General features: G+C 47.9%; 3 protein-coding genes across 3 annotated transcripts; all 3 read right to left on the bottom strand.

Annotated features, from left to right (window-relative positions):
- Positions 1–687: 687 nt before the first annotated feature.
- N7466_002794 (uncharacterized protein) lies at positions 688–1290 on the bottom strand (the record flags this gene model as incomplete). Its single annotated transcript, XM_057162192.1, has 3 exons — positions 688–822; positions 1132–1202; positions 1254–1290. The coding sequence occupies 3 exons, from the start codon at positions 1288–1290 to the stop codon at positions 688–690; spliced, it is 243 nt and encodes an 80-aa protein (XP_057025477.1).
- Positions 1291–1774: 484 nt separating this feature from the next.
- N7466_002793 (phosphoglycerate mutase family protein) lies at positions 1775–3041 on the bottom strand (the record flags this gene model as incomplete). Its single annotated transcript, XM_057162191.1, has 3 exons — positions 1775–2503; positions 2622–2840; positions 2913–3041. The coding sequence occupies 3 exons, from the start codon at positions 3039–3041 to the stop codon at positions 1775–1777; spliced, it is 1077 nt and encodes a 358-aa protein (XP_057025476.1).
- A 1013-nt stretch (positions 3042–4054) lies between these two features.
- On the bottom strand, positions 4055–6192 carry N7466_002792 (homeobox domain-containing protein; the record flags this gene model as incomplete). The annotated part of the gene is made up of 2 exons (XM_057162190.1): positions 4055–5794; positions 5863–6192. The coding sequence occupies 2 exons, from the start codon at positions 6190–6192 to the stop codon at positions 4055–4057; spliced, it is 2070 nt and encodes a 689-aa protein (XP_057025475.1).
- Between the last annotated feature and the right edge of the window lie 6126 nt (positions 6193–12318).

Genomic DNA, 12318 nt, shown 5'->3' with positions numbered 1-12318 from the left:
TGTAAAGCCTAGTAGGCTTGATGATTCTGTCTACTTCCAAGTACATCGATCTACCTATTACAGGTGCATATAGTCTCAAGCAAATGTGCACGTGGCATATCGATCCTTGAAACCTAGTACTAAATGTAAGGAAAAAGTAATTGTGTAGCCCAGCTACCTATTAATCTCACAAAGCCCGACCCTGGGATAGAAAGTACCAGTCAATATTGATGGGGCATCACATGATGTTCTCAAGCACTCGGGAAAATCGTTTAACTATGTATACTAACTTGAAGTGAATGATTGACTCAATGTATATCGTTGATGGCAAGTCACGTTACCCAACAAGCATGTTAGCTCGGGGGAAGGACGCCGGGCTCATAACCCGGAGGACCCTGGATTTTCTCTTTTTTGATGTTTTTTTCATGTGGTTATTAGTTCCCGACAGCGGTGGGTCTCGGTAGAACGCTTTCCGTTATCACGGCCTACATGAAAACCAGCAAACTCCAGCTTTTTGAATACCACGCTACACAATAAGTTATCCAAAATTTATTTGTGACAAACTGATACCTGCGTATTAACCATTCAAACCCGTGATTCAGCCAAAACCATGAAGTTCATACTTCAAATTGTAGCACAATGAAACATATGAGTATGGGTTTTTAGGGTTTACACATCCAAGCCGCACCCTTAGTGGAGACGTAGACGTCAATCGAACCCTACTAGTATTTGTGGGTACGAAAATTGCAAAAAGACAAAAAAGAAGACGTCCCCGGGAAGGCTTGAACTTCCAACCTCCTGATTAACAGTCAGACGCGCTAGCCAATTGCGCCACGGAGACTTCTTATTGGAGGAAGGCGATTTCCTCTGCTATCTGAGGCTAGACTGCTTTTTGCCAAAAATGGTAACTCGAAATATTAGTACTAAGCCTGATGGCCTGAAATTATTTTAAAGTAGGGAAGGTGTATCAAAGAACATTCAAGTTTGTACTAGGGATTAATGATTTTGCCCAATGTTCTTTTCCCAGTAAGTGAATTCCACTCAGCCTCTCCTAACCATTCCTCTTTCAGTTCACACCTATACAATACAGCAGGTTATTGTACCATATATGAAATCTCCATACTTCTTGCAAGATGCTCCCATTAAAACAACATTAAAATATGTAGCGCAACTTTTGCCTTCCATCATCAAGCAAGTCTCCGTGGCGCAATTGGCTAGCGCGTCTGACTGTTAATCAGGAGGTTGGAAGTTCGAGCCTTCCCGGGGACGCTTACTTTTTTGTCTTTTTTTGGTTGTACTTCGGTCCCACATGGTCCAGTCCGCCTACCAATGTGCTTGTTCTTTTTTTTAGTTCTTGGTTCTCTGGGCTAGTGAAGAACATCAAATTATCATGGAATGCAGAACATCCAAAATATCTTGCAGGTGAATAGATCTATTGGTCTGGAATTGAAAGAGGATCTGAAGTTCTACTAGTACACTGCACACTACTCACTAGTACCCATAAGTATTGTCCCATTCACGTTTTTTTTTTTTTTTTTTTTTGGAACGGGTACATTTACCTACCAACCAACATTCATCGCTACCAGTAGACATGAGGAGCTGCATGAAAAGCAATCGAACTTCCAATTGTATTGAACGCGAGACATTAAGCGAATATAAAACTTCGAACGCTTCCAACAAACAAAATTAAACCAGGCTGTATACATAACATACTACATACAAAATCCATCTAAGATTCGCAGAGTCCACCCGGCCTCTATATACGTAAACAAAACAAAACAAACTTTTACAGCACTCAAGTGCTAGTAGCCAAAGCGGTGGTAACCGGCGCAGCACTGGACGGGCAAACGCAAGCAGTGACCGACGTAACGGGGGGCACGGTGCAATGGGGGTCTGCAGTCCAAGTGTAAGAGGTAGTAGTAGCCTTAGCCTTCGCATCGCGCTCAGCACGCACAAGCACGGGAATAACGGCACCGGTGTTCAGGCTGAAAGTGCGGTGACCCACGACACGGAGGATGGAGCTAATCTCACCGGAGTGCGAAGTGACCGAGACAAAGGACTCCTTCTTGCTGGAGGCGGAGGTGAAGAAGACCTCGTCCAGTGCGGCGGTGCTGCGCACGTCCTGGGCATCGTCGGTCTCGGCTGTGACGCCGTTCCAGAGCTTGTCTTCCTCGCTGAAGCCCTTCTCGATGGACCAATCGGGGAAGAGGCTGTGGATGTAGGAGCGGTCGTGGCGGTGGTCGCAGGTGTGGATGCTGATTCCTTCGCGGAAGAGCTCTTTGATGAGAGGGCTGAATTTGGCGCTACCCTTGGGTAGGTTGAGGTCGGTGAAGGTGTAGTTTGCTGTCTGGAGGGTGCGGGTCAGGGGGCTGACGAAGTAGTTGTCTGGAGTGTGGATGCGCTGCTCGTCAATCTCCTTTTGCCAGAAGTTGTGGGCGACTAGGGCTTGGGAGACGCCGTTGTCGGTGAGCTCGGCGTCGAACCAGGTTGCGGTGTCGTTGCCGTCCAATTCGGCCCAGTAGCACTATAGAGGAATATTTGTTAGATCTAGAATGTACTAGTAGATGGGATACCAGTAGATGGGATAGACATTGAAAGTTTGTCTGTCCTGTGCATCGATGGTGGAGATGGTGGGATCTTACATTCCATGCTGGAGTACCGTAGTAAGTCTGGGCAGCGTTGTGCCAACCCTCGCCGTGGCGACCGAGGAACAGAACCTTGTACTCCACATCACTGTGAGATTCATCGTTCAGCTTCTCCACCTGGTTGTAGAAGCGCTCCCACTGTGTGAGAGACTTGGCGTTCTTAAGCTCCTGATCGGCAAGATAAGTACGGTTCAGGAGACCAAAGTTCACGGCAGTCTATATATTGGAAAATAAGGTTAATTAGATCCTAGCCACGATGGAATAAGGTACGAAAACGGGGATATGTACGTAATCGAATGTTGAGGCATCAGTTGCAGTCTCATCCTGCAAGAAATAGCCAGTCACAGTGGTATAGGTGATAGTTGAAGCCTGCGCTGAAGCAGCGAGACCCAATAGGGTGGAGGCGATGAGCTTCATTGAATAAAGCGATAAGACAATATAGACAAAGGGGCGGAAATCTGTGTTTGAACACGAAAAGATCGGCATCTTCCAGCTCCTTTATACCTGCCCAGTTGAAGAATGTCACAGATAGATAGACATTCTTGGCAACTTGACCATGTGCTGAGCATTCTCTCCCCGCAGTGGAGAACGCGGAGAAACTGACAACCTATGGTATGGCACACGTGTGGCATACTTTGGCAACGGCTCTGTCCGCTTAGAATTTTGGCGTTTAGCGCACTAACGGAAGTTAGCCGCCAAGGACCTGACCTTGCAAAAAATTAGCCGTGATGAAAGCTTTTGCGACCGATTGCCCAATGGATGGCGGGTCTACGTCGGCTGTTGGCGAGATGGTTACTGGTCCCGAAGATAAAACGGGCCGAAATCGGTTTCTGAAAAATGTCAATCCTTTTTTTTTCTCGTGTACGAAAACTGACGAAAACCATCACAGAGTGAAAAAACGATATAGTATGTGACAGTAGTATATATCAAAAAATAGTCAAATGCTGCCAAATATGCAAGTCCAAGTCCCAATCCAAAGCCGAACCGGTTCCAAAAAAAAATATCAAAAGAAGGTAAGAAGTAGTTCGAGCCCTTGGGCTCGCAAGAATTAAAAGTTCGTATCACACCAATATAGATCGCAGGCCAATAAACACAATGCAAAATTTGCTCCCAGTATGTAAACAAAAAAATCCCCGGAGGAACAACACCAAAATAAAGAGACAAGAGAAGAGAAAAGGAAAGCTGAGGTATGTAGGGCAAAAAAAGTGAGAGTAAGGTGACAGTATTTCTCCGTACACGGAGTGGGGTGTTGAAATAGACAAGCCACCCAAGGGTAGGCGGAAGGGGGAAGTTTTTTTTTTAAAAGAAAAAAAAAAAAACAAAACAATAAACAAATCGCAGGGGACGAGACGTTGCATAGCAGTTCGTCCAAGACCAACAAAACCATATTTATCGCGGCACATTTCTCATTCATCCATCGAGACCCTGCATCAGGGGTAGTGGCTCGGCGTGGAATTGTTCGCAAATGTGTATGCCTTTGGCTTGTGAACAGACCCCATCTGATGAGCAGCGAAACGATGAGCCTCCTGCTGCTCGTGGTACTCATGCATCGAAAACTCCGAAGCTTTCCTTTCCCCATCTGCTGAAATTGGCATGTCGGCATCCTCGATCGAGTAGATCAAGGATGGGGAGCCAGCAACAGATTCCATAAAGCCATGCCCGCGGTGGTCAACAGAAGCTTCATAGCCAATTGGTGAAACAGTGCTAGAGTGTGGCACTTGAAGACCAGCCGGGTATTCCGGTGAGGAAAGAGCAGAAGTGTCTTGCCAGCTCCGAGCAGTCATAGGAACTGGGTCACAGCTAACATACTCGGGAAAATTGCTGACTTGAGCTGGGGCCGACATTGGCGGGGGTGCATTCTGGTAGGTGAAAGGAGAGTAGATGTCCAAGGGAGTAGTAGGAGGGGATGCAATGTTTACTTGCATGGGCTGAGATGAGGGGAAGAATTGAGTATTAGAGTGCGCTGACAGGCAGTAGCTATCGGTCGGCGAGGCAGGCATGAAGTGTTGGAAGTCTTGGGGGGTCAACGGGGTTGGAGGAGCCAAAGTTGTTGACGAGACCGATGGCCGCAACATCTCAGCCTTGCTAGCCTTCATGGAGCCGGACTCAGCAAATGTGAAGTTGAGGGGGGATCGCTGGGCAGCGGAAGCCTTGCGAACACCAGCGTATCTGTTGTTTAGGCACTGAGCCGACTTGGAATGCCTCATCGAGTTACCAGCACCCGAACTAGGCATGCGGCTAGTTGGAGAAAGAGAAGACATGGAGGTTGAAGCAGCCAGTGAGTGAGTGTTGGAAGTGCCAATGGCGGCAGGACGGGGGCGCTTTCGCCGAGCGGCAAGGTCAAGCTCCTGACCCGATCCCTTCCATGATCCAGCCTGGCTTGCAGTATCCGGAGATCCAGTCGCGCAGATGCCGATAGCCTCCAAAGAAGCTGTGAGAGCACTTGATGACTCACGGCGGGTAACGGAGATGTCGGGAGTCTGCATGGACAAGGGGTATTGCATGTTTGTGTAACCAAGACCAGCATCGGATCCAACGGCATGCATGTGTTGATCTTTGGGAGCCTCAACCCACTCTTCGTGTCGAGGGAACTGTGCCCCTGTGTATGCGTCTACATTCTGAGAAACGGAGTGCGATGAGCCTGGCACTTCGGAGTGACCGTGGGGGGATGCCCACTGAGCCGGCTCTTTGACATCGGGCCAGTCCTGATATTGGTAGGCGGGATGGCCCTTGTGTTCCTGTGCGCTAGCAGCCACCTTGGGCGGGGCCATCGATGTGGGAGAGATAGGCTCTTCCTCAATAGGGGAGTCGTGCTTGGAGCGCGAGTCCCGTCGTGTGAAGCGGTCCCTTGCAGCAACTGCAGCGTTCAGTGCTCGCTGCAATGAGGCGAAAGTTGCGTCTCGGGCAGACTCACTCTTCGTTTTTTGATGCTTCTTAATCTCATCTGTCTTCACACCGTCCTCAGACTTCACTGCTGTTTGTTGTTTCGGGGTCTCGGATCGCTCGGGTTCTTCCTTGGGGGCAGAAGTCTGTGACCCCGATGGGTGATCCGAAGCGTCTGACTTGCGACGGGCCGCCTCCTCGGCCTCAGCCTTGGCCTTTTGCATCTTCTCAAATTCTTCTTGGCGTTTTTGTTGCTTTGCCTTGGCGCGTCGGTTTTGGAACCAATTCTGCATGGGAAGAGATATGTCAGCTTCTTGGAATACGCCGGCGGGAAAAAGTAAACATGGGAACGTACAGCCACGCGAGGCAAGCTCAGGTTAGTTTGGGCCGCCAATTGACGCTTGACATTGCTGCTGGGTTTGGGGTGAGCCTGGAACTGGTTCTCCAGAGTCTCGACTTGCTCCTTTGTCAAGCGCGGCCTGGACAGGTTCTCTGTGTATTCGTCGTAGTCCATGATGGGTTGGTGGTAGTAATCAATCATCTCCATGGGTGGGTGAGGGTAGCAGTAACCGTCCATGGGATGCATCATAGGAGGGGGAACCATGCTTGGGTCGTAGGCGAGAGTGTGGTCCATTGGGAGACCCGAATGGCCAGGGTAGTTCCATGAGGGATGAATGTAACTCATGGTGGAATGATGTGATGGATGTGATGGATGTGACGGATGGAGAATAGTGGGAGATGGCGGGGGGCGTAGAGGGAATTAAAGGAAAGTGAAGCGCTGCACGAGACAGGGCAGATAGCTTAGAGTAATAGCTATATCATGGGTTTCAAAATATCGGAGAGTGTATCGAGCCCGTGGCAATGAAAGTGAGAGGGGAAGAGAAATAGGGAAAGTAATAACAGAAAAAGAAAGTATTGTAGCTATAAACAACGCGGGCGTTCAAAGGAGAGTGGGTGGGCCAACCAAAAAGGAGCGACTTGAAAAAAGAAAAGAAAAAAAAAAAGGAACGTTAATAGAGCCACAAAAAGATAGAGATGTGAAGGAGGAAGAGGAGAGAGAGAGAGGAAATGATGGGGGTGGAAAGGGCGGTCTTGGGGACGGCCCGCGATGATTGGTCTGGGGGCTCAGGTACATGTACTGGATGTCCACTTCTATCACTGTCATTCTTTTTTACCTAGAAATATTATATTATATTTTTTTTTTAATTTTTTAATTTTTTTCGTCAGTGCAGGACCCAGATCAAAATGAAACTAAGGGAAAAAACCCCCCAAAAAACCCAAGAAATCCCAATATTCCGGGATATTTTCCTACGAGATCTGATCGTCTACCATTCCCTAGAAGAGACAAAAGCGGGTGGGAAATCAAATAATAAAATCAGTATAAAATACCAGATTCATGCTAGCTCAAGTGACTTGATCCCCACTGTTAGAATTTGGTATTTTTTTCTTCTTTTTCATTATATTATATTTTATTTTATTTTCCAAATTTCTTATTTCTTATTTCCCTTTTCATCCGGTAGAGGTCGCGCTACCGCCCGCGCGGTTCTTCTAGGGGGTGGCGGCCTGGGCTCTCGGACTGCATCAGGTCACACACTCGCGCGATCGGGGCCAGAATGTAATTCCGATCCTGTCTGGGACTAGATGTACATGATGCTACTCAACCTTGGAAGGTTACATATAGAAGATCCCAGAATCTTTGTATAACATGTTCTCATATAGGGGTCTTTCATATCCTAGGATCTATACATTTCAAGGTAGTCGGGAATCCCCCTCTAGAGAAATCCCAAAAAAGGGACTGATGAACGACTGTTGTTTTTTTACCTCTAGCTTAGAATCTCAAAACCCAGTTTTTTTTTTTTTTTTTTTTTTCCTTTCTTTACCAGGCACAGCCCTAGACAAATTGGATCTCTCCAAAAAGTGATCGTTCTGACCAATCACCGTAGTGGCCCCGATCAACCGCTGTTTGAGAAAGTCTCCACAATGATGTTTTTTCTCTCAGGTACGAAATCTTAGTGCGTACGCCATACGCAACTTTTGTGTTCGTTGTGTTCGTTGTGTTCTCTGTGCTCTCTGTGTTCCCCCTTTACTAGAAAGTGTAAACAATACGTTCCATGGTTACACGTTGCGGAGAACGGCTGTGGAAGGACAGATTAGGGAGCGATTCGCAGGGAAAAAAACACATGGAAAACCATGACAACCATGGACAGCTCCCGTAATTATGGGTATCCTATCAGGGGCTGCAGAAACTACATCTCCGAGCCCTTACCATAGCTATTCCGAACACACCCTTTTTTTTCCCTTTTTTTCTGCCCTTGACCAGTTCCTGCATTAGCGTCATGTCTGAGCTCAAGAGAAAAAAATAATCTAGTTAATACCGTACCAGTTTTTTTTAAAAGTAATATTTCAATCCGAATTCATTCTAATTTGAATTGTGAATGATAGAGCATACAAACTAAAGCTATTTCAAGATTGGTGGAGTCGAAATAGGAGAAAAAAAAAAAAGAGGGGGCTGATGCAAAGGAAATCCTCTTAGTACAACAGCCACCGCCCACACTCTATACTTAGTCTGGAGGGTAATTTGCCCCGAACAGTATAGGCGTGAAGAAGTTTTGGAATCATGACACTCTTGGTGGGTCATGAACTGAACGCGCCAATTTCGACCCATCCCTGTAATCTGTCACGGGTGATCCAACCTGCATGGTAAATCTCAGTGAGCAAAAGACAGGAAATAAAAAAAACCCCCCAAGAATTAAAAAAAAAAAAAAGTGTAAATCCTTTCTAACTGGATGATCATTCCACAAAGTACCAGAGTACGGAGTTTATACAATATACACTACCCTTGGAAATCGACTCTCTTGCTAAGGCTTCTTCGAGATGTTTCCTCATACCCGTCACCGGGGCTCTGGGACGATCGGGACTTGTTCCCCGGTCATTCAGCACTGCAAGATGTGTCCTATCTCTTAGGCTGTACACAGAGTATAGTATCGTCGATATGGTGATGATCGTCGATGGGGTCGATGATGTCTTTCCTCGCACTATTGAGGCCTGAAGCAAGCCCTGTCCATCAGCTATCTGTCAGCTAGATCGTGTCTGGGAAGTCAAGTTCTGGGAAGTCAAGACTCAAGAGGTCCTATAACCCCCGCTAGACTGTTTTGGGCGCGCATGGCAGTACGCCAAGCCCAGCTAAACATCAATAGTCGACAGATCCCGTCGATCACTTCAGGATCTGCCGAGCTTTGTTTCTCCCTTCCCCCCAACTTAGTGATGGGGTAGAGCAGGATATCACAGCCACCAAAATTTCCCTATTCACCCGGGTGTTCTTCCGAGTCTCATTGTTTGATCGGAAGTGGTACAATCTCGCCGCCCTGGAGTTCTTTGGTTCCCGACAGTGTGGATAGCCCCCGTCGACGGCGCTAAACGGCTTGAATCGAGAGGCTCCATGCACTCAAGTCACGAGGCCTGATGATGTGCTGTGATGATAACCTGCCCCTCTGATGTGGGATGGGGGGAGAGCTACGGAGCACAGAGTATGGAGAATGATGATGCTGGCTTTTCTTTCTTTCTTTCTTTCTTTTTAATTTAATCTAATTTATTTTTTTACCCTTTCCCGCCTTCTCTGCCATTTCCAAGCCACAAAAAAGCTCACAGCTATATCTGCCGGCATTATGATCTAGGGAGCTTGGATCCCAGTCGGTATGTAACCTGCAAGCTGTGGTAAAAGCTGCAGTTTGAGCCAAACGCTCCACTTTGCAGGTTCGTTCGATCTCTCTTTGTTCCAACGGTCCTGGAGTAAGGGAATTTCCCTTTCCCGGCAATTTCATATCTTTTTTATTTTATTTTACTTTTTTACCATGCTCATCTATACCTGACAGGAAAACGTTTCACAAGGTAACCAAGGTGTTCAAAGTCTAATGTATGGGTCGGCCTAGTTCCGAAGAAGCCCAATCCTACTACATTGATACCCCCGTACGGAGACAATGGGGAAGAATCTTGGGACCGAGTAGCTGCAAATCTCATCCTGAGCCCCCTCCCCCTCATCTAACCCTATTCACTTCGTAAATTCGGTATAGATAATCACTAGGAATGAGGGGCACACCGGCCTAACGGAATACTTCTACCTAAAGCTAGGTCCACTATCTCGCCCCTCATTGATGTGAGAATGATCACCTCCTATTCCTGCCAAGTCTGGAGTCAGGATCTCACTTGATGAGGCGTGCAACGCTCCAATCCGAGACAGATCGTTTCGATGAACCAGTCAAGTGGCGTCAGGTCAGAGTGGGGAGGATCGAGAATCACGACTATCACGACTATCACACCTCCAGGGAGGGGGGGGCTACGGAGTAAAAATATTCCCATCCGTTTCCTCCTTGGGTAGAGAAAAGAGGCTATGAAGGTTCAAGACCCAAAGGGCCCCACGCTTGGTATGGAGCAGCAACAACGTGGCCATCTGGTGCTACTGCTGCCACCAAACTTTGTGTTCCAGTTCGTACTTTCGGCAAGCAAATCGTGAGAACGACAAGTACGGAGTCCCGATGATCTACCTTTTTTCCCTTTCGTGACGATCCGGCCGAGTACATACGACGTCTTGGTGAAAGCTCCACGTGCATGAGGGCGCCTATCAGCGTTGCAAATCACACCTTCAAGACGAGTAAGAAAAATTCAAATTCAAATCCTAGCCCTCTGGCATCCACAGATTAGGGGAGGTTTGTGGATGAATTTGCGGATTTGCGGATTTGCGGCAGGGATTGTGTGCGCTGGCGCCGTTTCCCCCCCTCCCTCTTCCTCTTTCTGTCATTTCTCTCTCGCTCTCGCTCCCCACCTGGCGCCGTGACAACAAGGCCCGTAAGTACGTAGATAAGGCCCGCGGGGATAGGAATAGTTCGGGTTTGTGTGCTATGACCCCGGCCAAATCGACAATCCCCGAATGCCCCGCGGTGCTCGGGGGAAAAAAAAGTGAGGAGCCACTAGGAAAAGGAGTATGGCGTGCATGGCGAAAATCATGGTCCATGCCACGGATCCCCGTCATCTCCGTCATTGGGGATATTAGGACATTCGCTTTAGGCATAGGGGCAGGATCTGCTCTTGACGTGCCCCTGGATTTGATCTGCAACGCGCGCCCGCACGGATCCCTTGGCCCCATCCGACTATTGATTGGATCTGGAGTGAACCGTTACGGTGGAACGAAAATCTCAAATATCGAGAGAAATGAGAGTGAAGCGTGGTTGATGGGGGGGGCAGCAGGGTCGGCAAAAAGAAATAGCGTGCTCAGTTCGTTACAAAAACAAGATGAAGAAGGAAAAAAAAGTTCAATAGATGGTAAGAAGAGCTACTAGAATATTCCCCGACCTTTCCGTGTATAGAGAGAGGAGTCCGTAAGTCCGCACATGATCAGCGAGAGAATGACAAAATAAAATAGAAAAATAAAATAGATTAAAGAAATACGAAAGGGTCAAGTGTAACAGCAACAATTTCACATCTTTTTTTTCAAGTTACTGTAAATCCTAGTTGATCCTTGGCGGAAAAAGTTGGGGGATCCTCAAGATCGACTTTCGGAGCTGATGATTTCTTCTCCGATCCCCCACTAAAAACCCCTGGGATAATTGTGTCATGTACCACCAAGTTCGGGGAATGACCATGACCTGTCCTAAGTGGACTCGGGGGTTTTCGGTGAACAATAGTGTGTTTCGTCGTGGCTGAAGCTGATAGTTGGTTCCATTGGCTCTTGGCTATTTACTTTGTCTTTATGGCCCTTGAAAGTTGATCCCATGATCAACCACAATGTGACAGATCCACCTCATCCTCCCTTGGTGTGGCTCACCTGAAAGTGTGGCGGTGCGTGACGGGTCCACAGCAGAACAAGAACAAGCCCAATGCTCACTGGGTTCTGTATTTGTCAAAGAAAAGAGAAAACAAAAACAAAAACAAAAAGGCTAGACGCCAATGAGCTAGTCCAGCAAGTTTAATGCATGCAGGCGGATGAACAAGGAAAGAGACAAAGAGAAATGAACTCGGGACTGTCCGTAGGGTCCGCTCGTTCGCAGGCCCCGTTCGATGTACTCTGTCATCATCCCGATACTGTGGTCCAGATCGGAATCCAAAAAAAAACCAAAAAAGAGACAGGCGCCAAAACCTGCTCCTGTATGTGATGAGCATGTCGCCCGCCACATTCGCCACCACGCATACCGTTGGGGACAAGACGGTCGAATGAGAAACGGACAGCAAAAGATAACAAAGAAAAAAGAAAGAAACAGAGGATCGACCACCCGAGTTAATGATCTACTCCCGTTGGAAAATGATCTCCAAGTCCCTTCTCTACTACCTGCAATTCGAAATCTTATCTACCTTTTTTTTTCTTTTCTTTCTTCCAGGTACTTTGGGGGCTAACCTGCTACCGTCACAACTGGGTTATAACTATTTCCCTCAACAACTCCCGGTATTGTGATATCCAGTACTCGAGCACGCCGAGCCAGACTTTCCTCCCGGACCCGTGCGTGACTTCTAACTTCCATCCCTTGCATGCTCTTCCTTTCTCACCGGGACGTGCTGCAACTTACGACCATTAGGGAAGCTCGAAGAGCTCTCTTCCCGCTTCCCCCTTCTCTCCCGGGCTCCGCCGTCGGCAGTACCTGTAACATTTCATCTCTGTCCAATTGTAACAGGACAATACGCTTTGTTGCGGACCCCTCGTGAATGCGGGCCTGTACATAAGAGCTGCAGCAAGCTGCAGCCCTCGTCGAGGCAGACTTTACCACCCAGCCGGCTCGCAGCGAAGTCCGGAGCCAGCTCCAGCTCCAGCGCCAGCGCCAGCGCC

This window comes from Penicillium verhagenii, assembly GCF_028828195.1.
Source record: "Penicillium verhagenii strain IBT 33310 chromosome Unknown utg000003l_segment0_segment0, whole genome shotgun sequence".
Classification (NCBI taxonomy): domain Eukaryota; kingdom Fungi; phylum Ascomycota; class Eurotiomycetes; order Eurotiales; family Aspergillaceae; genus Penicillium; species Penicillium verhagenii.
Note: the sequence above shows the minus strand (reverse complement) of the source record. Positions and strands in the feature narration are given on the sequence as shown.